The sequence below is a fragment of the Mustela nigripes genome, chromosome 15 (assembly GCF_022355385.1).
Source record: "Mustela nigripes isolate SB6536 chromosome 15, MUSNIG.SB6536, whole genome shotgun sequence".
In the NCBI taxonomy this organism is placed as follows: Eukaryota; Metazoa; Chordata; class Mammalia; order Carnivora; family Mustelidae; genus Mustela; species Mustela nigripes.
Window position 1 is genome coordinate 18,063,459 of NC_081571.1, and position 26,028 is coordinate 18,089,486.

The 26,028-nt window shown below is 38.7% G+C and overlaps 1 protein-coding gene across 6 annotated transcripts; it reads left to right on the forward strand.

Moving 5' to 3' along the window:
- Positions 1-268: 268 nt before the first annotated feature.
- Positions 269-24,471, forward strand: SERTM1 (serine rich and transmembrane domain containing 1). 6 transcript variants are annotated; one of them, XM_059377471.1, is made up of 5 exons: positions 269-450; positions 2,203-2,264; positions 2,465-2,490; positions 9,037-9,138; positions 21,622-22,304. In XM_059377471.1, exon 5 carries the CDS (start codon positions 21,809-21,811, stop codon positions 22,130-22,132), a length of 324 nt encoding a protein of 107 aa, XP_059233454.1. In that variant the 5' UTR covers positions 269-450; positions 2,203-2,264; positions 2,465-2,490; positions 9,037-9,138; positions 21,622-21,808; the 3' UTR covers positions 22,133-22,304. The 6 variants fall into 6 exon arrangements, 5 of the variants coding, with proteins under 5 accessions (XP_059233454.1, XP_059233455.1, XP_059233453.1 ...); XR_009399905.1 differs by lacking the exons at positions 2,465-2,490; positions 21,622-22,304 and adding an exon at positions 22,313-24,471; XM_059377472.1 differs by lacking the exon at positions 9,037-9,138.
- The last annotated feature ends 1,557 nt before the right edge of the window (positions 24,472-26,028 follow it).

Genomic DNA, 26,028 nt, shown 5'->3' on the forward strand with positions numbered 1-26,028 from the left:
ACACACAAAAGTTAACGGCACCACACCTGCCTTCCCCAGATGGGGCTCCCTGTGCGAACGCCTCTTCGTCCTCCAGGATTTTCCAACACCGGCTCAAGCTCCTCCCTCGCCCGAGCAAGGCTGCTGTCCTAGAGCCAAGCGCCAGCCAGAGCAGCGGCTGGGGGGCGGCGAGGAGGGGGCCGGCTCGCCGCCATTGGTTGTGCGGACCAGAGGGGCGGGGGAAAGACCCGCGGTCCCGCGGACTCCGCCGCCCCGGGGCTCACTCCAGCTGCGCCCACTGCCCGCCAGTGCGCTTTGGTCCTGCGCCGCCTGCTGAGCCGACATTCCCGCGGACGGCTTCGCGGGCGCGGATAGCTGAGACAGGGGCGCCTACGAGGAATTCAGCGCGGCCCCAACCTCACTCGGGGTGCTGAAGTGCGGCCGGGAAGGTCGGCACGTCCGGATCCGCAGGTCAGTGAGAGGCTCCCGAAGCCTCTCTCGAGCGGAGGCACTAGAGTGGGGATTCGGAGACGCCCGAGGTGCCGAGCGCTGAAGGAGGGCTCGCCCTTTGCGAGAAGCGTCCCGACTCCTCTCCTGGGGCGGCCTCGAGTTCCGGAGCTTCCACTCCCTCCGGAGCCGCCCCCCCAACCCCCGAATCTCCCTGGCTCCCAAAGGGAGGCTCCTTCTCTGGACTCCCCTGAATCTATCTCCTTTGTGGCCGGCCGTGTCCTTTATGGCCCCCAGCAACCTCCGCAGGTCGGCTTTCGCGATTCTCGAGATGACTTCCCTGGGCTACGCAGTGCCAGTAGCCCCAAGATGACCCGCTTCAGTCCCCGACACAGAGCCCGGAGGATCTGCCCTCGCGTCCGCTGTTGCAGAGATTGATTCCTGGGTGCAAGCGTAGACAGTTCTACACTTTGCAGAACGTGCTTCTAGGTGCATTCTGTTTGCTTTTGCCTTTGTGGTATGCGCGGTCATTTGTTTGTTTTGCGCCTATCTGGGCACTCGCCACGCGCACACTGCATGCTTTCCACCTTAACGGTGGCTCACCCGAGTCTCTCCACCCATTTTAGTGGCTTCAGATCCAGGGAAGTTTTACCTGGCGCTGAACACTTGCGTTCCCCAGCGTCAGTTTCCGAGTTCCCGAAAAACCTAGAAGAAAACTGCACCAGCTACTGGAATCCCGTGTTTCCCTGTCGAAATGCGTGGATTATGGGCAAACTGAGTTCGTGTTTAGGAAAGAGGTGTGTGATGTGGCCCGCTCCGGGTAACAGAAGGATCCCTTCATTCACAGAAACAGCTTGGGGCCAGGTTGGCGGGATCTGCGCGCTTTCTGCGGTTGGATGTCTGGGGCCGACCAGGCTCGGTTTGGTGTCAGACTCTAGAGGCAGGGTCTGTTTCTTAACCTTCGTTTCCTCTGCCTGTTAAATTTCCTTTGGAATTTTTTTTTTTTTTTCCTAAAGTGTTGAAGTACTTAAGTGGTTCTTTGTGGTTGATAGTTGGATTGGATGGCTCTGGACATTCTCAAAGCCATTGCATTTGGTGGGGTCCACACTACAGGTGCAAAGGGCACGAAATGGGCAGTGATTATGTCCCAGGGCCAACCCAAGAGACCACTGCTCAAGATCTTTCTCCTCGGGAGCTTTTTGCTTTAGATTTTTCTAGACTCATTGTCACACAGCAACTGATCAACAGGAAAAAAGGCAAGATAAGTGATACTTTTCTCTTAAAAGATTTGTCTCAATGCAGTCTAGCTGCCCAATGCACCCTCCTTTAGAAAGGAGGGCATATTTAATCAGCTTAAGGTATGCAACTAATCTGAGTGTTTTAACTTATTTGTAATCTAGCTCCTACAGATTCTTAAATCTATTTTGTGACTAAAATGCTTCATTTCACTAAGTATAGAGGCATCTTGCTCCTACCCACACCGTCTCACTTGTACACACTTTATAATCAGCACCTAGTTGATCCCTTAATGCAATTGCTTTTTGAAGTGTATATTAGTAAGTCTGCCTTGCCGAGTTGCACTGACACGACTCCCACAGGACATGTCCTTCAAATGCTGGGCATTGTGGGGATGGAGAACCATCTGCCAACCTCTGAAATATTCTGGGAATACTGAGTTCCAGAAAATGGGTGGGGTATTACATTTATGTATTTTTATTTTAAGGCTTATTATTTATTTGGCTTATGTATTTATTATTTTTGATTTCTTTACATAAGGCAGAGTGTTCTGAAGAGCTTGACACAGGCTCATGGTTCTCATTAAAGAAGCTTCATGTAAGGTAAGATCCATTCCATTTTCCTTGCTGTAATTTCAATTCAACAGATTTTATTGGATGTCTATGTTGTGTACAAGCCTGTCAGGAATTAAGAGATAAATAATGGTGTGATGATATGTAGCATCAAACCCATTAGAGAATTTATATGCAGGTTTCTTAAGAGTTTTTTTTTTTCTTTCCTTTTTTTTTTTTTTTTAAATCAGGGCAAATGAAGGATGACAGCTGATTGGTAAGAATGATTAATCACACTGATCATTAAGTAATGTGGAGTCATTCATTTATTGTGAGAATGAAAGATTAACCCATCAGAAGCAAAACTCTCTGATTTGACCTCTATTCAGATCTAGTTTCTATTCTCGAAGCTTGCTGTTCTCCCTTTTGTATTATTTCATCTCTGTATTTTAATATGCTTTTTAAAAAAAGTTGTAGACTTTATTTAAATAATTTTATATTTAATTTATTATTAGAGAGAAGCAAAATGTAAAATTATGACTGAATTTTTGTGTTTTGTTCATTTGGGTTTTTTAAATAGTAATTTAAGAACCTGGAAAAATACATTTCTAAAAGGTCCTGATGTCAGGCCCTGTGTAGGTCCCACTTGCCTGGCTCTTGGCACCCATGAGCCATTCAGTAAACATCTGTTAAGTGAAACTAGAAGCCAAAAGTAGTATTGTAGAAGAATGCCATTTTCTTCAAATAGACATGTGTGGAGCATATTGCATTATTATATTACTATGTATTACTATGTTAATATAAAGCATCCCAGGCTTAACTTTTATTATTATATGTTATGATTCTTAATGACAGCTAAAAAATAAAAAGCCTTTAAGTTAGTTAAAGGAGTAGGGAACCTAATAAAGAAAAAGCTCAAACCAAGTGCATGAATTGGCAGGATTCCTTTTAGCTAACAGATCTAAATAGAGAAATCAAGCCACAGGCTTAGGTGCAGAAGTCCATGATACATGCACATGTGGATCAGTCTTTGACTTAGAACTCAGGAAGTCTATCTGTGCATTCACTGATCACTTCAGATACATGGTAGCAGACGAGTAAGCCAAGTGCTGGAATCCCTTTTGTTCTGATTCTGATTTGTGGCAGATGTGTCCATGGGATATAGTGTTTTGAGTTGCTCAGTCTTGAGATACAGAATGCCTCCTTCAGGAGTTCCTTATGGGGGCACCTGGGTGGCTCATTGGGTTGAGCCACTGCCTTCGGCTCGGGTCATGATCCCAGAGTCCTGGGATCGAGTCCCGCATTGGGCTCTCTGCTCGGCGGGGAGCCTGCTTCCTCCTCTCTCTCTCTGCCTGCCTCTCTGCCTACTTGTGATCTCTCTCTGTCAAATAAATAAATAAATTCTAAAAAAAAAAAAAAAAAAAAAAAAAAGGAGTTCATTGTGTATAGGATCCATGCTCCTGCACACATTTGGAGGCAGGAAATAATCACTGTTTAGTCTAAGTTTTTTTGGCAACAATAATGACAAAAAATGGTGATTCTGAATAGTCAAGTAGCCCTATATAAATTACAGAATCTCTAAGAATGAAATGGCACAACCCAGCTAAAACAGTGTCAGTATTTCAAAGCTCTGAATTTATATCAGGAATAGGATAGACTATCATCAATATTTCCTAAGTTCCTAGGTTTTAAATTCTCATCTATTAAGATACATGGGAAATCAGTCAGTCCAGATTTATAATTTGCATTATGGGTTTGATTGTTGATGCCATTGATGTTGTTGATATTGTTGATTTTTTGATATTGTTATAGATAATAGTGAGAGGATATGGAAGTTGTAGCCTCTGATACTTGTTAAACAAGGTATCTTATGGTAACAGACCTGAATACAATTTTTTTTTTTTTAAAGGTTTTATTTATTTATTTGTAAGAGAGAGAGAGAGTGAGAGCGAGCACAGGCAGACAGAGTGGAAGGCAGAGTCAGAGGGAGAAGCAGGCTCCCTGCGGAGCAAGTAGCCCGATGTGGGACTCGATCCCAGGACGCTGGGATCATGACCCGAGCCGAAGGCAGCTGCTTAACCAACTGAGCCACCCAGGCGTCCCTGAATACAATTTTTGATGAGAAACAAAAGGATAAGGTGGCTGTAAGAACCTATTTCAATCACAATGAAAGGAATATGACTTACACCACAGTTAAAGCAATAAACAATTCATTCAACACATAGATTCACTCTTCAGGGAAAGCCAGAATGGCAGCTCTCCTGATTAATTTGCCATTAGTCTGGTACTGATTAGAACTGCCTGGTAATCTATTAACTATTGCCAATTAAACTGGTTTGGTTCTTGCTCACTTTCAATTTCCCTGTGACCGGGATTATAGCAGCTGGATTTACTCTTCTCTTTTCTTAAAGAGAACATTCACATATCCCATAAAATGCAAATATAATACAAAGAGCAATTAAGCCCTATTGGACAGATTGACTTTCTTGTTTCAGCCAGAGAGTCTTAAACTTTGAAAGAAAAGGTACATATGAACCATTTCAAAGGTTTTGTTAAGTATATATGCAGTACAAAAAAAAGGAGGAGGAGGAATAGTGGTGATGGGGGGGAGGGAAAGAAGAGAGGGAGGAGAAAGAGTTCCAGGCTTAAAGACCAGTTGCATTTTCACTGCATAAGCTCTCATTAAATTTTATTTCTATTTTTTTCTCATGAAAATATTTTTATTGCTTTTTTCTCTGATTATAAAACAAACATTTTCTTTGTATCAAAATTCAGAGACATGCACAAAATTAGGATGTAAACAAACATACCCATATCACCTGCTAACAAAAACTGTTAACTTTGTGCACAACCTTGTTCAGTTTAGTTTTCTTTTGCATGCCTCTAAAACTGTGTATGTGCACCTAGTAGTAGTAGTGCTAGTAGTTGTTTTATATAAATGGAATCATACTATGCATTATTCTGAAGCTTAGTTTTTGACTTAGCCCATACATGTCTGGCATCTTTCCGTACTAGCAAATGTAGTCTTTTTCATTATATTACAATCCTCCATTGCATGACTCTTCTACCATTTATTTAACCAATTCTTGACTCATGGACCGCTTGGTAGCTCCAATGTTTAGCTACAGAATAATTCGTCTTTGTGCATGTATCTTTACACTTGTCTGATTTTTCCCATGGGGTAAATTATCAGAATATAAGTAATATTGTTAGCCTACAATACCATATATTTTTGGATGAAAAGGGAAGCACTCAAATAATTCATCCAACAAGTAGGAGATATTCTTTGCTATGGCCCAGAATATCTTTTATATGCCTGGCACATGATATTTTCTGCCCTTAAAAAAAAAAACAAACCCATTTGTTATATGTTTAACAGTCATATAGAGAGGTGCACAAAGTCATAAGTATAAAATTTATGATTCATGTGTTCAATTTGAAAACACCCTTGTAAATGGAACCCAGGTCAAAAAATATGTTTTTACTAATACTCTCCTTGATGGCTTTCATATACCTTGGCAACCTGGCATTCTAACTATTCCTCATGAGAAAGTCCTTGGTGAGCTTGTTGACCTCAATTTCCATCACTCAAGAACACGATTAAGGGCACTGTGACTTTTAAAGTGACAGAGGACTATTGATGGGATCTCAGACCTTCAAAAGGACTACTTGCCAACAAAGTTGGTCTGGCACTAGACCAGCTCTTTCCTTCTGTCCCGTTTTTCTTTATTATCCCTATCAGTTTTGGACCTGGTTTGGCACATATTTTGATTCATATGAAGAATTAACCTCTGGATAACAAAAGATACTGAATAACGTGTTTTTCATCTAATTACTTCTTGCTGGCCACCCAGCTCAGCTCTGAGTATAGACTGGATTTGGAACCAGAAAAGGATCCTGGGCTCCTAATTTGTGGTTTCAGTCACCAGCTATCTCTTTCTGCCATCCTTTTCTAAAAGGTGTATGAACAATAACCTTCAAAATTAATTTACTTAACTTTTAAAGACTTCAGTTTCCTGGTTTATAAGGACTTCTAGCTACCCAATTCTGTGAAAAATGCTTTCCTTTGGTGGTTGCTTATTTAATCTTTGTTTTGGTATTATTTGATTTTTTTTTTAATAGAGGAAAGGTAATGTTCAGAGAGACCATAGGGAAAGAAGGAATAACTTAGATACATGATAAATGTTTTAAGTCCATTCCAGAATGAATGAAAAGGAAAACCAAATATTTGTGCTCATGTGTTTTCATTCCTTTTATTATTTTTCTAAGAAGCTAAGGTCTGGATTATTTTCCTAGCCCAATACTGCTTCAAAATACATTTACTATAACTCCTCAGCTATGTTCACAGTGATGAGTTTCAATATTTATAGTGGATTCCTCCATCCTTTTTTTGGTTATCTCATGAATACTTGACTAAATAAAACTTTTGTTGAAAGACACGGCTGTTTGATAAAAAGTATGCTCAGAGTTTGCTCTGGAACCTGAAACTATAAATTTAAATTTATATTTAAATGTATGTTGAATTTTATTTAAATTTATAAATTTTATTGCCATAACTTATAAGATTAAGGGTGTGTTCATCATTATATCATTATTCTTTAATATTGAGTACTTATGCTTTGAGTAATTGATATGATTTTATATGAAATCATTTATTCATTCATTCAATAATTATTACTATATTTATTAATATAATAAATTCTCTTTTCTTTGAATTTTTGGAAATTTGGGAAAAGTGACACATCACTTCTGGGTAGAATATGTAAGACCCCATGTGAGATTTGCCATGTCCCTTCCCTCTACTGCAGTAATTGTTTAAATATGGGAAAGCTTCTGTCCCAAGTGAACTGAGTGAACACCTTCACCCCTTGTTGGCTTTATTAATATTTAGTGGAAACAATTAATGCACTTGTTGTTTTAAGCCTAATCTACCTTCTCCTGACTAATACAAAATCATACAAAGTAATACAGTGTATTACTTTGTATTAATTACAAAGTATTAATACAAAGTAATAAATATTACTGTATCCCCAAATAGAACAAATACGGAATACCTCTCCAAGAAGCTTCAGATTTCTTCATGCTTACTATTTTATTCATGCAAACATCCAACAAATGCTTACTGGATGCCTTTATATAAGACATCGTGCTGTTTCACTTATAAAGATAAGTGAAATGGTAGTCCTCGGTTTTAGGAGTTCATAGTCCATCAAAGCTTTAGACCAACAGGTAAACAAATAGAGTAAGTCTAATCAAATGTGAGAAATGCTAGTGTAAAAAGGTCCAGAAATTGTCATGAGAATGCAGTAGGAGCCAGGAATTTGTATAGAGAAAGTCGGTGGGGATTTGTATTATGAGTGAATAACCAGATGAGACAGAGCAGGGGAAAGTTTGAGTCTTGAAGAGTGGACAAATTGGGCTTTGGGTGGAATTAGGGAGAAGACATGTACAAATACAAGGACTAAGCATACAGAAATTAAAAAAAAAAAAAACTCTGGGAGGGGCGCCTGGTTGGCTCAGTGGGTTAAAGCCTCTGCCTTTGGCTCAGGTCATGATCTCAGGGTCCTGGGATCGAGCCCCGCATCGGGCTCTCTGCTCAGCAGGAAGCCTGCTTCCTTTCCTCTCTCTCTGCCTGCTTCTCTGCCTACTTGTGATCTGTCTGTCAAATAAATAAAATCTTTAAAATAAAAAATAAAAATAAAAACCTCTGGGAAATCAAGAATAGTTGCTACAATTGGACAATCAATCTTAGGAACAATGGAAAAAAAAATGAGACTGGAAAAGTAACATGTGGCCAGATTAAAAGAAACATACTAACTTAGCACAGATAATATAAGGAAAGATCTTTTAGATTTATTACTCAAGATGGTCACTGTAAAAATTTTATGTGCAATAGACTCTTGTGTGTAATGGTGATATTTTATCACTTTCTTATACATAGTTAACAAACAAGTATTTGTTGAATGAATAAATGAATGCACAAAAAGATACAGTTTTTCAGAACCAAAGGCAACACCACTGTCTCATTACCTGTGTAATTTGACAGTACTACTTGTTTTTTTTTCCATTAGGAGTAATAAGTTATTCTTAATATATCCTCACTATCTCTCACCTATTCTCATGTGAAGCCATTTGTGTATGTTTAAGTGACAGCTGGTCAGGACTGTCCTCACAAGTAGTACCTCAACACTCCCCAGCTTGCGAGGGAATATATGTTTGGCTGTCTCAGGAGCTAATTCTCATCCTTATAAACCTTACTCTTGCATGAAATTAAAGCTAGCCCATCCTCTACAACCTTCTTTCTCACCAGTGCCATAAGGGGGTTTCAATATATTACATAGACAATTCTTGCAACTCTCAGTTATATTCAGAATATTAATTCTTTATAGTCAATTTCTCAAATATCCAGCATAACCTCTACTGTTATAATATAGTAAGATTTTGTATTAGTCAGGAGAAGGTAGATTAGGCTTAAAACAACAAGTGCATTAATTGTTTCCACTAAGTATTAATAAAGCCAGCAAGGGGTGAAGGTGTTCACTCAGTTCACCTGGGACGGAAGCTTTCCCATATTTACCCAATTACTGCAGCAGAGGGAAGGGACATGGCAAATCTCACATGGGGTCTTACATTTTCTACCCAGAAGTGATGTGTCACTTTTCCCAAATTTCACTGGCCAAAACAAGTCATCTGGCTACCTTAAATTCAAAGGTGATGGGAACATGTAATCCTGTAACACGTCTGGAAAGAGCAAGGAACAGCAGAGACATATGAACAGCATAAATGACCACAAGTCTTAAAATTATCCCTCTTTTACTCTCAGGATCCCTGGAGAGAAGGAACGAAATGAACACAGAGCATTTGGAGACATAGGGATATAGATTTGAATTCCAGTCCAGCCTCTAAGTGGCTGGATGATCTTGGGGTAAGCTTTTAAATTCTCTGATCCTTAATTTCCTCATCTGTTAAAGAAAGATGAGGGATAATAATAACTACTTTAAAGAGCGGTGAAGATTAGAGAAAATATACATGCACCATATGTACACATGAACACACATACACAACTAGTACATGCTTTTATTTAATTTAATAAATACTGGCTACTGTTGTTCATGTTGTTACTACTGTTTCCCCAAACTGTTGTGCTAGACATTCTTTCTCCTACGTAACATCCTGGGTATACCTCTCTGCCTATCATGTTCTGAAGACATTCCCATTCCACAATGATGTGGGAATGCTCCTTTCACCTTCTTTTTTCCCCCTCTGCTTCCCACAAATTTTCTGGCATGATATGCCCCCTACATCCCAGCCCATACCATTAAAATAAAAGAGAACTAAAGACTAGATATAAGAGTAGTGGGCGCTGTGTGAACATATGTTTCCGACCAAAGCTATTCCGACAAGTGAATAAAAGCCACAGAACCTACAACCTTAAGGGTAAGGTAGAGAGCTCCACTCTGATAATGGACAAACTGGGTGTGGTGCAAAAACAATGAATACTGTTACACTGAAAAGAAATAAAAATATATATATTTTTTAAAAATCTCATATAAGGGACGCCTGGGTGGCTCAGTTGGTTGGACAACTGCCTTCAGCTCAGGTCATGATCCTGGAGTCCCGGGATCGAGTCCCCCATCGGGCTCCCAGCTCCATGGGGAGTCTGCTTCTCTCTCTGACCTTCTCCTCGTTCATGCTCTCTCTCACTGTCTCTCAAGTAAATAAATAAAATCTTTTAAATAAATAAATAAATAAATAAATAAAAATAAAAATCTCATATAAGAGATACACATTGTTTCCTTGAATAAAACCGTATTTATTTATATTTTTAGAAGACTATATAACTATTTCAGTGATCTGTTTTTTATAATTCTTAATTATTTCTCAATTACATCTCCTTATTTTTTTAAAAGACTATTTTATTTGAGAGAGAGAGAGGGTGGGTGTGTGTGGTGGGGGACAGGGGCAGAGGAATAGGGAAAGCAAGAATCTCAAGCAGACTTGCTGCTGAGCACAGAACCAGAGACACAGACATGGGGTGAGATCATGACCTGTGCTGAAACCAAGAGTCAGATGCTTAACTGACTGAGCCACCTAGGTGCCCCCACCTCCTTACATTTTTAAGTTTAACACATTCTGGGAGAATTTGAGCCCACACTTGTTTATTGCTTCCCTATTGTCTTTGACAGATTCTCATCTTGAGTTGTTATCTAAAATGACAACAAGCTGCTGAGGACTTGATTTCCTCCCACACTTGATAGCCTGCCATATCATTTTGTTCCATGTTACAAGGAACATGCAGACATTCTCTTTGTTAGCCAGACTTTTGAGTTTACTGTACTGCCTGAGAGAGAGACAAACAAACAGAAAAAGAGAGAGAGCAAGCATTAAGGCAATCTCTGCTATTTGATTCAAAGCAAGAATTAGCAGGACCACGGGAAATCCAACATGGGAACATGCTTTCCTGATGAAGGACATAATGTCCTGTTCTGTCCCCTGCCCTCCCTGGTGTACCTGGAAATCCTGGTAGATGAGTAATTTCAGAGTCATAAGAGAGCACATTGTCTCCTTATGGGATTGGTGTTTAATGTAATCCCTGCCTAAAATCTGACTCCTCAGATACTCATCATTTTAGGGTACCTACCTATATTTGCAGTCATATAATTGGTGATGACTAGCAAAAACTCTATTAATATCAGTGTCCCCTATTTTTTCATTTGTAGCTGCATTTTGCATGATGATTCAATTTCTAAATTGTTCATTGGCCCCTGTTTCATAAAATATGGACCATGGACTATAAGAGAGTTTTTGTGGTCAGGCTCAGCATCTTGCCACACTAGAGGACTCACCCAAACCAGGATGATTAGGGAGGTGGCTGCTAGTTTAAGAGTTTTAAAGGATTTTGATCTTCAGAACATACTATTTGAAGCCTATCTGACACCTGCTGCCTTAAATAGTCTCCAACTTGTACTTAGTTTATTTGCGCTTTTGTTTCCTGAGGTCCCTGTGTAGAATCTGGGCCTCACTGACAGCTGTGGGCTCTCACCAGGAGTCTACCTCATTTGTCCTTATTAGAAAACCACTCTTGTGCCTGAGGGCATTATTCTAAATAAAATAAGTCTGAGAACTACTCATAGTAGTTACTCATATAGTTAACTCATATAGTAACTACTCATATAGTAGTTACTCATATAGTACTCATATAGTGTAGGATCTCACTTATATGTGGATCTAAAAATCAAAAGAAAGCAAACCTGAAGTCAGCTATAGGGAACAGACTAGAGGTTGCTGGAGGGGGGTGGTGGGGGGCTGCATGAAATCAGTGAAGTGATTGAAAGATAGAAACTTCCAGTTAGATATTAAGTCATGGGGATGTAGTGTACAGCATAGTGACTATAGTCAATAATAGTGTATTATTTGAAAGTTGCTCAGAGAGTAGATCTTAAAAGTTCTCATCACAAGAAAAAAATTTTAACTATGTGAGGTGATAGATATTAACTAGACTTATTTGATCATTTTGCAATATACACAAATATCAGGTCATTATGTTGTACACCTGTGTGATATTGATAATGAATATATATTCCATCTCCTCCCTGTTTATGGCATGCTAGGAATATCCTACCTGATGAATGGCACAAATGTGTCTTTTGTTATGTTAATTGAGGTGACTTTTGAACCACACCTAATGGAGAGGGCTGGTTGCTAGAGGAACCCACCTTGTGATTAGAAGGTTGGAAGTTTGAGTTCAACAGGGAAGAGAGAAGAAAAGGGCAGGAGGTTGAATCAATCTCCAGTGATGGATGATTTAATCAATTATGTCTATGTAATGAAGTGTTCATAAAAACCCGAAAAGACAGGCCAACCCACGGACATGCTGGGAGAGCGGCACACTCAGCATGGAAGTTCCGTGCCCTTTCCTCATACCTTGCCCTCTGTATCTCCTCTGTCTGGTTATTCCTGAGTGATATCTTTTTATAACATAATGGTAACGTAATAAGTAAGATGTTTCTCTGAGTTCTGTGAGCTGCTCTAGCAAATTAATTGAACTGGAGGAGAGGGGCTTGGGAACCTTTGATTTATTGCCAATCAGAAACACAGGTAACATCCTGGGGTTTAGGATTGGTGTCTGAAATGTGTATGTTGAGGGGAAGGGTCTTGCAGGATTGAACCCTCAACCTGTGGCATCTGAGGCTATCTCCCAGTAGACAGTGTTAGATTTGAGTTGAATTACAGGACACTTAGCTAGTGTTCCTAGAATTGCTTGTTGGTGTGAAGAATGGCTACTATTTCTGCCTCACAATTGGAACTAGTATCAGAACCTACTTAATCTAAAACTAAAATAATGTTATATGTCAATTATATCTCAATTAAAAAGAAAAGAAATCTATTTTCTCTTGACCTAAGATGCCTCCTTATCTTTGGATATTTACACCATAGGAGAGATGCCCATGGCCACTTCTGAAGATGACTGATGATATAAGATGAGCATAATTGGAGTCCATGATTCTGGAGGTCCATACTGAGATTCAGACCAGTGGGTGACAGCAAGCAGTGAAGTCATGATTAAGGCTGGCTAGTGAGTCACCACTCCTGGTCTTTAGGTAGCATTTCCCACCACGATGGATCCAGTTTCTTGGTCATATTAAACTTCCTCTAACTTACCCTCTCATGCTCCATCCCTAGTACCCATGGCTTAGTGGGCATAATGAGCTGATGGCAGAATCAAATAGTTGAGTTTTTTCAGTGTTGTTGGATAGATTCCTTTAAGGAATCAGGCTTCTGTCATTGTGTTTCTTTAGAAGCTTCCAACATTTTAGCTGATTTACTGCATATTATGCCAAGCATATTTTCTTTGCTTTTGGATTTATTTATGTATTTGAGAGAGAGTGTGGTGGGGGGCAGAGAGAGAGAGAAGAAGAGAGAGTCTAAAGCAGACTCTGCACTGAGCGCAGAGCCCAATGTAGAGATCAATCTCGTGACCCTGGGAAAATGACCTGAGCTAAAACCAAGAGTCAGATGTTTAACTGACTATACCACCCAGGCATCCCAAGCATATTTTCTTAACATCCTTTGGGACAAGTCATTTTTTTCCCCAACTTACATGCTGAGAAATTCCAAATCTACTGAAAATTTACAAGAATAACAACAACAGACACCTATATATTCTTTAACTAGAGTAACCAATTGTTAACACTTTGACATTTGCTTTATCATCTTTCTGTATGTGTATGTAAATGTGTGTACTATTTTTACTTATTTATTTATTTTTGGCTGAAACATTTGAGTGTTAGTTGCTGACATGACACTTTATGGCTACAAAGTTTAGCATGCATTTCCTAAAAATAGCATTCTCCTATATCAAACTTAGGGAGTTTAGTATTTACATAATATAGTTATTTAGTGTGTAATCTATAATTAAATTTCTCCAGTTGTCTTAATAATGTCCTTTATAACAAAGCTGATTTTCCTTTTAATTGGCCCAAGGTTATTGCATTGCATTAGGGGATAGATTTTGAAATCTGCCTTCTATTTCTTTTTCTTAGTATTCATATGACTCCTAAATCATGTAACATGGCCAAAACTGAATGTATCCAAAACAGCCTGCGTAAGCTGCCAATTACTAAGCATTCTTTTTAAATATTCATTTTACTGTGGAAAGCATCATCATACTTTGACTGTCAGCTATTGAGGACTAGAAAATGAGAGAACTTATTTAGTAAAATTCATATGTATATATTATGCTAAACACTGGGCTAATATCCAGAAGGGATTGGCAATTCACACACTATGTAATCAACTAAGGTTCTATTTGTACTTATATTATGAGGAAAAATGGTTCATTAATTCAAGTAAATGCTGTGCCTTGATTAAAAATGTCATCACATAGAAGACTTTGTGAGCTGGAGACTGAAGACTTAAAATGCAAGACCTAAAACATTTATATACATTTGTGATATTCCCATCTCTTCTTGAGGAGCAGACTATAAAACACCTTAGTTGAAACAAATACATGACTGTAGTTGCCAATAAAGACAGATCTGGATGGTGGCTTGCTTAAATAATTTGCTAATACTGAAGTTCTTTTAAAACAACCTATGTCTCAAGGGCGCCTGGGTAGCTCAGTGGGTTAAAGTCTCTGCATTTGACTCGGGTCATGGTCTCAGGGTCCTGGGATCAGGCCCCACATTGGACTTTCTGCTCAGGGGGGAGCCTACTTCCCCTTCTTTCTCTGCCTGCCTCTCTGCCTACTTGTGATCTCTCTCTGTCAAAATAAATTAATTAAATTTTTAAAAAAAAGACAACCTATGTCTCATCACTATTTTTTTTTCAATTTGTACCTGTAAATGTGATTTTATGGATAGTCTCTGACATATTCCTGTGTGCAAAAATAGAGAATGAGATACATTATATAATTATATTCTTCTCCTCTCAATTAGTAAGATATTTTAAGTAGAGATGAAGCTTAGAGTTTAATTTATGGAGTGAATGAAATATTTACTATATATCCATTCTTATAAATTCAAAGTTTATGAGATGAGGAAAATTTACAAGAAAATTTATACAGAAAAATAACAAGCATTTATAGAAACATACAAACAGAAAGTTCCTCATTAAACACATTAGCTTGGATGCCTGTAGAAAAGGGAAGAAAATGGAATAAGGAATTAAGATTAAAAGGAATCAATGATGACAATAAGCTATGAACTAAGGAATATATGTATTTAAAGAGGAAGGTAGCAGTAGAAACAAACAGAAGTATTGTTAGGGAGTAATACAATACCATGTTCTCCTCTGATTGTAGTGAATGGCATTATGGCCCATGGCTGCCCACTTCTGAGGAATCTGCTCAGATTTACAGTGGACATCATCAAATGGCTGTTGAGAAACCAAATTTCTGGGCTCTACCCTGTTCTCTTACAGCAGTTTTAGAGGAACCCAAAGCTCCCTGGAGCCTGAGAGAGTAGATTAGAGATACCTAGTGGTCTACATGTAAAGGTTTAAAGAAAATTGTAGCTAATCACAAAATTAACTTTATAAAAACATAATCTTTCCCAGTGTCATACTCTATAAGGGGACTGTTATGAGCAATTTGATTGAACCAAAAAAATATTGGATATAAATTATTTTGACTGCAGAGGGAGAATGAGAGACAATGGAAAAGGAAAAAACACCATTTCATTCTTCTACGAGAGCATGGTTTTTTTTTTAACATACTAATGCTATGATTTAACCAATTCTAGCTGCTCCAAGAATAACAAATGTTTTTTCCTATTACACTTCTAAAATACTGGAAATGATTAGATCTGAGTGGAGGGAGAGAAATGACCTGAAAGCCCTTACTAAAAATACTGTAACATCCTGAAAGGCCCTTCTTGCTTCTTACCTTCTTTCCTCCCACTGATTCATTTCGACCTTGCCTATGATCTTCAAGTCATTATTTCTCTGGCTCTTTGCTTTTTCTTTAAATGAAATGTTTAAGCCAGTGACCTTTTCTCCAGCTCCCTAAAAGAGACTTTCATTGTTCTGCTGCTGCTTAAACAGCTCCTGCTTCCTTCAACCTTCAGGTTGATACTTTTCTCATTTTGATTTAGACTCATAGTGTTAGCCAAGAGGGATCCAATATCCCCAAAAGGTAGGACAGAGCCCTTCCTGGCCTTTTCTAAACATCATAAAAGAGTCATGAAAATGCTGTCTATATCTGGCTTTGTATTTGATCTGTTTTTTAACCAGAAAATTATCCATTTAAATTAACTTATTCTAAAATAGTATCGTTCTTAAATAATTATTCTTCCTAAGGCAGTGTTTTGGACATAAAATCTTCATATGGAATATAAATATAACACAAATTTATTAAGAATACTTTGATTTTTCCAGAAAAACAGTGATATATGAATGCAAGGGAGGTCATATCTACTGTGACATTTGAGGTTGTAGAAGATGGTCAGTCCTTTTCAAATCCCCTTTTGAAATACTTTCTTGTGTATGAGGCTTTTTTTTTTTTAACTTCACTCAGTAAACCATTCTGTATATTAAGAAAGGTATATTCTGAATGTTTTGTGAACTATAGTTTATGTGTGTAATTAATTTTTAAAGAATTAAGACAAAATAACTGACCTAGCATAAAAGCATTCTGAGTATAATTTAGTTATTTTGTTAAGGAAGTATTTTACTGGGCCTGAGGGTAATCCAGATAGACAAAGGTCATCACCAGGGTAGAGAGATATAGGAGACTAGTCTGAATCCAAAGCAACGTAATGACCTATACTAGAAATTGATTTTTAAAATATTTTAAGATTGGGACGCCTGGGTGGCTCAGTTGGTTAAGCGGCTGCCTTCGGCTCAGGTCATGATCCCAGCGTCCTGGGATCGAGTCCCACATCGGGCTCCTTGCTCGGCAGGGAGCCTGCTTCTCCCTCTGCCTCTGCCTGCCATTCTGTCTGCCTGTGCTCGCTCGCTCGCTCTCCCTCTCTCTCTCTGACAAATAAATAAATAAAATCTTTAAAAAATAAAATAAAATATTTTAAGATAAAATTTCAGCTGATACTAAGCTATTACTGTGTCATTTTTTAAATTTTCACCAAAATATAATGAAAAAACTCTGACTATATTTTCTGATCATTCATTTGAACAGTGGGTAAAGAGAACTGTTAATTTTAATTTTTTGTTTTACATTATCCAGTTTAGATCCATGAATTCTAGTGTATTATTCAGACTCTTCATCTTCTATATTTCTTCTCTAAGATGGTACTCTATTCAATATTTAATAATGGATAGACTCAATTTATTTCCTTACTTGATTTTTTTTACTGGACTCTTACAGGGACTAAGAAACAGAATTCACATATAGTTCTACCCTCTTAATGCATTAATTAAGAGCAGTTTTCAAATATATGGATGGTTGAATCATCTTTGAATAAGGATAGCACATAAGATAGTAAACTTTATTTTCAATATTGTAAGCCCAATGGGCAAGTATTTGCCATTTATTCCAAGTGACAATCTACATTTAGAAATTGTGGGAAGTATGTATGTCAACACCAACCTTCTCTCATCAACCAAAGAAAAAGCATTAAGAGCGAAGATAATTGTGCAAATGGTAAAGGAGTGGCTCGAGATCTCATACAAAGCATACTATTTTCTAAGCAGAACTAAAAACAGCTTTGCTTTAAATGTGATAAGGTCCCTACTAGATTTTGGAAATGTTAATTTCTATGTGTTCTACAGAGAAAGAATATATCATTACATTTTAATATCAAATTTTATATTTGTAGACAAAAACAAACATTTTACCATGTCGTGTTAATACTTTATCTTTCTCAAATCATTACTGTTGGTCTGGGATAACAGCCATTCTGGAGAATGACATAGCAGGACTTTATAATGATAAAATGTTGACACAACATCCTAACAGCCAGGGCACTCTTTATGTCTATAAGGCAACAAAGCAACTTACCCAGTTTCCCACAACAAAAAACCTTTCAAATAGTTGTTATTCACATAGACACGTTTTTGAATAAAGGTCGGAAACTCAGAAATTGCTGTGCCAGATTTGAGGCTGACTCTAGGCTGAGTTTTATACACCATTATTTTATAGAAGTCAAAGGCTCTGCCCACACACTGGCCACCAGAGGTCTTGTAGGGCTTGTGTGAGCAGACTCAGAGATGGGGGTCTGTCAGCTCTTTTTCTTTTTACCAGGCATAAAGGTACACGTCAGAGAGTATGCTTTTATTCTTCTAAAACTTACAATTCTTATAATCACCCCATGAGAATGAAAGCTTCCATTCTTCCAAAAGAGTCATAGAGGCATGCTGCTGAGTGCCATGGAACCAGAGACCCCCAGGTTTGTCTCTATACTGTCTATTCATCTCCCCACCTCACTGGGCTCATGGACACCTTATAGGTCCCCTCTTCCTCACTTCAATGGTGACTGTCTTTTGTAGATTTCTTCCCAGCACAGGTTTTTATGCTGAGACACAAAGGGAAAGTGGCTGACCCTGAACCAAAACATTTATACAGATCTTCATTTATAATGTTGTGATCCAGCTGTCTCATTTTCCTTTCTCAAAAATCACTTTCTGAGGATGGTTCAGAAAAAAGAATCATCATGCCCATGTGACTTTAGGTGCCACCAAAATGACAGTACACTGATGCTGCCCTGAGACAGGTCAAGGCTATGCATTTAAGATGAAGTCTCTCTCTTCTTTTCTTTAAACCTAATCTGTTTGGAGAAATGGCCCAAGAAGCCTCATCTTGAAACATAGCCGTTTGATTTCATTTTCACAGCGCCATTTTTGGCCTCATTCACATGGTCACAAGTCCTGAACACATACAACTAGCCTCGTCCTGAGCATTATACACAGACTATCAAAATGTTCACCAGAGCGAAAGAGGATTTATCAATTTTTAAAAATTCAATAAGTGAGAATTAATGCCATCAAATTAAAATGATTTCTAACAGTGCATATATTCTGTTGTTTCAAAGTAGAACAGTGAAATTAGATTTGCCTATCTGTCATTTAAAATTATAACATATTCTGGAAATGATATTAAATCTGAAATATTGGGAGAATATTTATATTATTTAATTGAGAAATGTCAAATAATGACATGAGCTTTCATTTGTTCATTTCCACCATTCTTCCAAGATGACTTAGAAGATCAGATCTTTTCCCCAAATCTTCTTAAATCTCATTTCCTGTAAACTTTTCTGTAGACCATTGAGGCTCAGCAGTGGGCTTTTGGTCTGAAAGAAGGAGATCTTCAGAATGTGAAAAGTGTTCTTGGAATATTTATATATAAAGAAATACTTTTGTTTTAACAAGTCTTCTGGTAGGTGCTAAATTGCTGATACTCTAGTGACATTGTCTACCCCAGAAAATGACAGATTTGGGTAATGAATCCAATTCCAGCTGAATCTGTCACCTGTACATGTCAGACTGTAGGACTAGCAGAGACCTGGAAAGTTCCTCTGTCCTTTCTAGGCATTCAGAAGGAACTCGTCTACTGGTACTTTACTTGGGCTGGCCTTTTATAATTTTCTAAGAATGCTTACGGAAATGTTCTTACAGACTAGGTCAGGACCTCTTAGCAAAGTAGGGAAGGTTAATGTTACTGCATAAATAGGAAGACTGAAAAATCAAGATTAAATTGTGAGCTAGCCCATAGTAGGTAGCAGATAGGAACTAATGATGCAAGTCTTCATAATTTTCCTCTTCCCATCACAGTTGAGAAAACTAAGAACACAGTTGAGGCATGGAGTCTAGTCCATCCTCTGTCACTGTCTAGCTGTGAGCCTGAGTAAATCATGTCTTTGTGGCTTAGTTTCCTCAAGTGAGAATAATAATTCCTGCTCTACCAAGGAGCTGTAAGGAACACACAAAATGCATTGTCCCTTCTTTACCCATGCTAGGAAAAGAGGATGTAAAAATTCTTACTACTCAAATAATGGGAAAATTGAGACCAGATGGTATAAGGAGTTAAGATGAGCAGAAGCCCAAAATCCTGGCTTATCTTCTAATGAGATATTTCTTTTGTCAAATCAATTAGATTTTTTGTCTCTCCATTTCCTCAGCAAGATTTAGGAGTTCTTACCAAAACAAAGAATATTTTCTTTCTATTCAGCCCATAATGTTTCTAGCCTAGTTTTCTTTCCTATACATCATGCTGCCTCTGAAACTCTATTTTCCCTAAAGATGAATGGCTAAGACATTTAAATGCTATAAAAAGGCAAGGGATTGCCAAATCAGTGTGACACATTTGAGTCCCAATGTGATTCTCTCTCTCTTTTTTTAAGGTTTGTTAGGAGCCTGTAGCAGCCTAATGGAATTAAAATCACCAAGCAAAGCATAATGAGGAGTAGGAGTCAAATTATTTTAGGAACTACTAAGGCACTGTATGTGGCCTACTCAGAGGAACTCACTAGGATCATTAGCCTGCATGACACCCAGCAGGGACAGCCATTGCCGAAGTGTCCCCCCTTCTCAGGGATCATTAAGGCTGCTTAGCTCTGACCACAGTGACCAATGTCAGCCCCTCAAAGAGTCAGCCCTTAATTAGATCTGGAGAACAGAAGAGAAAGGCAAGTTTTCAAGATAAAATGCAGGGCAGAGTTTGGGAAAAGGGAGAGCCAGGGGCAGAGGGAATCTTTTCACATTAGCATTTCACTACAGCTGACACAAGGAGATTTAAAAATTTACAGCAAATGGATTGAATGCCATAAAGAGCTAGGAAGAGCATCTCTTCTGGACCTGAAGAGTCTGCCCCAAGGGACCTTCCTCCCTCAGGCTGAATTCCTCACCACCACGTGGACTTAGTGGGCTGGAAGCCAGGCAGAAACTGGCTGTGACTTTTCCAGTGATGAAGGAGAGGGTGTCTGAGACACACTGCACCCACACTTGGAGCCTGGGGAGCCATGTGGTGTCCCGCTTGTTACCTACCTGTCAGTCTGCTTTGCTTCTAGTGATTCTCAAGGGACCACATTAGGAAAGAGAATATGGTAAAGATCATTCTTTGCCTCCAGGCTGAGAGAAAATTATTCCTTCTCCACTCCTATTAACACACATACACACACCATAAACTTTATTTTGGTCCAAACCTTTACACTTCACAAAGTGCTTCCATGTCTATTTTCTTGATCCCTGAATAACACAGAGAGGGAATGGGGCAAGCTATACATTTTATAGATGAGAAAAGTGAAACTCAGAATAATGTAGGCCATTTGCCCAACACCTCAAAGCTAAAGGGGGAATTCAAGCCTCCCTCAAACCTACATCTCTTGACAGCAAACCTTGTACTTTTAAAGGGTATCCAACTTTTTTTCTTCAAAATTAATCTGAAGTTTTTTATTCAGCACTGAAGTACGCAGAACAAGGTACACAGGTAGATCAAAAAGAAACATGAAGAAATGGCCCCTTATTTCAAGGAAATGAATTTTTAGAAACAAATCACATTATAAAGGTTCAAGAAAAAGCAAACTTACATGTGTGGCGTGATTCTTCAAAGTGGTAGAAATAAATACTGCTAGTGGACTGGAGGTGCGCAGAGTTAAATTTCTAGAGAAGGGAGGTTTGGTGCTGACTTTTTGGGTCCTATTCTCAGAGCATCCACTTGGAGCATCTGTTGAAATCACAGCAGATGGAGCACATCAGAAATGTATTTTCCTTTTTATTTATTTTAGTTCCTTGGAGAATCCTGGCATCTTAGGTACTGTGGAGGTAAAATAAAAGTTCATTTTTATATCATCGTTTGTAATATAATGACATAAACATTATCTATTTCTGGAGAAGTAATTTTGTTCAGTCCCTTCCCTTCTTCAAGTGAAAACTAGAAATCAGGTTTAAATGTGATATTTTGTGAATAATGCACTCAGCTGTTTTTTTTTTGTTGTTTGTTTGTTTGTTTTTGCAGTGCCAGAGGACACCTGATCCCCTGCTGCCTTTGTCTGAAAACCAAGAAGTTTGTTGTGCTGATTTAACTTCCTACAATCTTTGCTGATGCTATCATAAAAAAAAAAAAAAAATGCTGATTCTGTCCTTTTTAACCCCTTTGTAACAGACTTTTAACATACTTGTGCATTCTTTGACCCTCCACAAAGATGTCTGAACCTGACTCTTCATCTGTATTTTCGGGTAACGTGGAAAATGGAACTTTCCTTGAGCTATTTCCCACATCCCTGTCCACGTCAGTGGACCCATCCTCAGGTCACCTCTCAAATGTCTACATCTATGTGTCCATATTCCTCAGCCTTCTAGCATTTCTGCTTCTGCTTTTAATCATTGCCCTCCAGAGGCTCAAAAATATCATCTCCTCCAGCTCCTCCTACCCAGAGTATCCAAGCGATGCTGGAAGTTCTTTCACCAATTTGGAAGTCTGTAGTATTTCCTCTCAAAGGTCCACTTTCTCAAACCTTTCCTCATGAAGATGGAAGAATGCCTGAATGGTACAGCAGCCTAGGTTTTCCCCTTGCAGGAAGTGTCACATGAACGAGTTGCTTCATGAAAGAAATAACCCCTTTCTTTTCCAACCAATTAGACCTGTTTCTCCTCCTTCACCCCTCATTTCTTGTTCCATTCATGATGCTTTTCATTTGTGAATGTAGGAGTTGACGCTGACTCAGAGAAAATGTGTGCAAACCTCGAGGGGCAGAATTTCACACAAACCACCTGACAAATCGGAGCAGACTTCTTCAAGGTGGATCAGTTCATTTCACTCTGCTGGACACCTGAGGCAGAACTCATCTGAGGTGGCCTCACAGTGGGTGCTGGATATGGACTCTTGCACTTCATTTGTCTTACAAAACCGTGAAACCAACTGAGCTAGAAGAAACTGGCAAAATTAAGTCTGAACTATTTAGAAGATATTCTCCATATTTAAAAGATAAAGTGGAAACACCAAATTAAAAAAAAAAGTCAATTTAGATTTAATGTAGAACATTCCTAAAACCGGAGGCAAAATATGCTAAATGTTTTGTTTTCACTTTAACAAATGGGAATCACATTTATTGATGAATTAAGTCATCATGGAAAAGTACTGGAAGAATTTAACTTTTAATAGCAAGACAAATATGTGTTATGATGCAGTCTGTAATGTATTTTTGCCTCTTGGATTTTTTTTTTCTATTTATGTTATAGTCATAATACCCCTACTGTTGTAGAATTCTTTGTGATAATTGCTGCTACTAAGAAACATCCTAAGAGACAGCAAGAGGTTTTTATTTTATATCTATACTTTCTGTTAGTGGAAATTAGCATATGGAAAATATTCACTTAGTTCTGTTTTCGACAGTAATAACTCCTAGCAGTCATGTAAGCATGTTCCTTTATTCAGTTTCATAGTCTTATAATTTTAGCACAGAATTTTGTTAAGTCTCCCAGATGTCAGATGTTTGCTCACCCACATTAGGTTGCAAAACTTAAAGAGACTAAATTGCTAATATACATGTTATTATAGACTCCATGAATGTTACAGTTCTCTGAGAATTAGTTGTTCTATGTTAACATAATACTTTGCATTAGCATTCCAGGATGTGGGTTTTTATTAAAAACTGTGGACCTTCAAGTTATGTCACTGCTGGGAGATTAGTGGTCCTGGGAGTCATGATACTGTGGTCACCCAAGCACTGAACCTGGGGTCTTTATCCATGAAATGAGGCACACATGTGAGCATAGACTTGGAAAATGGAAAAAATCAAGCTTCCCCTAAAAACAAAACAGAGCAAACTACAACTTCTTCAGAGTAAGAATTGTCCTTTAATTTTAAAAACAAATGGCCCACAGCATAAACACAACTTCTTCAGCCTACAGAGACCACTGCATCAACATGCCCTGTCTTCCCATGGCAAATGGATCATTTCTTGTTCAAATATTTTCTAATCTTAAATAGTGGAGCTTCAATAGACGCTTTGGTTGACTGCGCAGGTGATACACTCTAGTAACCCGATTGGGATAAAAATCCACCATTTTTACAAGGTCTATCTTCGTCATTCTAAAATTCTAAGAGAGATAAGGACTGGTAATGAGCATCTGAAGGTTTCTTTTCTTTTCTAATCCATAAGCTTCACTTAAGTCAGACCACATTGACCTATTTATATCAAAAAGTCCCCAGACAGTCTAAGACCTACACAGAGTTGCTGTCCTAAAATGTGCAATTGGTGAAAAATTTGCCTCTGCTGCCATTTAAAGCATGGCAGTGTGTTGCAGTATTATTACATAGTGTAAATTTTGGACTAGAAGAACTCCACTATTTTAGATCTTTATCAGCAGTCTCTCAATATGTGTGTGTATGTGTGTGTACTAATGTATATATATTTTCTCACATACTCCTAATTAAAAGTTGTGTGGAAGCTACAGGATTGTAGAGGTATCAGTATTATCAATATTGCTTTTTTATTAATTTTGTGCTACTATGGTTATTGAGGAAGAAAGTGATTTAAAAATAATAATAAAGGAACAAGTTTGCCATACAATAGAACAATCTGAGTATGATCTGTTCTAAGGGGTAACTTCATACTCTTTCTGAAAGTAAAACTGCTTTAAAAAAAAATCTGCAGGCCTATCCCTGCCCACACCCACTGCCACAATGGTTCTTGCTCTCCAGGTTAAGTAAAATAATTAGAAGCAACATTTACAAATGAAAATGAGGACTTGTCAGTTTTGCCAAGGTAACAGATTGCACAATTTGAGATGAATTTGTGTTGTCTAAGAAGTTCAGAAAGGTTAGAAGACTGGTTTATAAATAAAGAAGTAGAGCCCACTGAAAGCCTTGTTCTTCTCTTACTGTCTTCAGTAAGTTGGTACACAGTATTCTTTCCTAGGGAGGATTTTTCATCACTTTTTCTACACATCCTCTCTGAAGCAGGGTCAATAATGAGTGTCCCCAATGTCAGCCTTCCTCCACCCCTACAAAAGTCCCCTAGCCTTGAGGCAATGAATTCCACACTTCCCTAATCAGATTCACTTGGATGCTTGGAAAATATTCCACACCTCAGGAATGGAACCAGAAAATTGGCATTTGTAACAAGAACCCTGGGAGATGCTTATGATCAGTGGGACACAGGGGGCAAAGGAAGGGTCACATATATTGTTCTAGTGTATCTGTGGAGATGAGGTCTTATCTCTTGTCCACTGCCTAAGCAAATGCTTGTTCTCCAAGCTAAGTTCCCCTTCCATGTGCAGCTCACAGCAACCCCCCCACCACAAACCTACTCACTTTTCTGCAAGAATCTGAACTTCAGGCCCCCTCCTCAGTGGAAAACTTGCCATCATGCTGGGCTCGGTATAATAGAGAATTGAGGAAGATCATATCCTTTCTTCCTCACAGCACCACTTTCATAAGACCATGTGCATACACCAGATGACATTAGTAGAGGACTGGGGCATTAACTGAGGGATTTATAACATGAGAGAAAATATTTTACACTGTATTAGTAGACCAGACTATTCTCACAATCCAAAGGAAACAGTAGCATGACTAAAAAAATGGATCACTCTTGAGGTGCCTAGGTGGCTCAGTTGGTTAAGCCTCAGACTCTTGGCTTTAGCTCAGGTCATGAGATTGAGTTCAGTGTTGGGCTCCATGCTCAGCATTGAGTCTGCTTGAGATTCTTTCCTCTCCTGCCTCTCCCCCCGCTTCTGCTCTCCCCCTGCTCACTCACACACACACACACTCTGTCTCTCTCTCTCAAATAAATAAATAAATAAAATCTTTAAAAAAGAAAGAAAGAAAGAAAGAAAGAAAGAAAGAAAGAAAGAAAGAAACATTTTCAGGGAGAAATGCCAGTTTCTAGAATTGGCTCTGCTTGAAGTCTGCCTTTTCCCGTTGGAAAGGCTGCCATTTCAAGTCAATGCCAGGTCTCACCCTGCTTTTGAAAGTCCCCTAGGTTCCATCCCAGTTGCTACAACATACAGACTCAAGCCTTTAGTACCACATTTCCCAGAACCTGAGTTACTCAAGATAGAATGCTCAAAGCGTGTGTGTGGAGGGGGTGAATGTGGGTGGGTATTGGAGGGAAGGCTGTGGGGGAAGCTCAGCGTCTCCTAGGACCAGTTCTCTTCAGAATCTCTCCATCTGTGAGAGAACAATTGTGCTTCTCTCTCTTCTGTTATCCAGTAGGCAGCTCTTAAATCCCACATGTGTCTGTGTGCATATATACAGACTTAGACACACAGAAACTCACACACATACACTTTCTTCCACAAACATACAGCCCTCCCATGAATAAACAACAGTGCTCAATGTTTAGAGACCATACCTCAATTTTCAAAGCCCATTTACCTCAATTTAACCCTGCCTTCAATGGTAAGCACAGTACAGTAG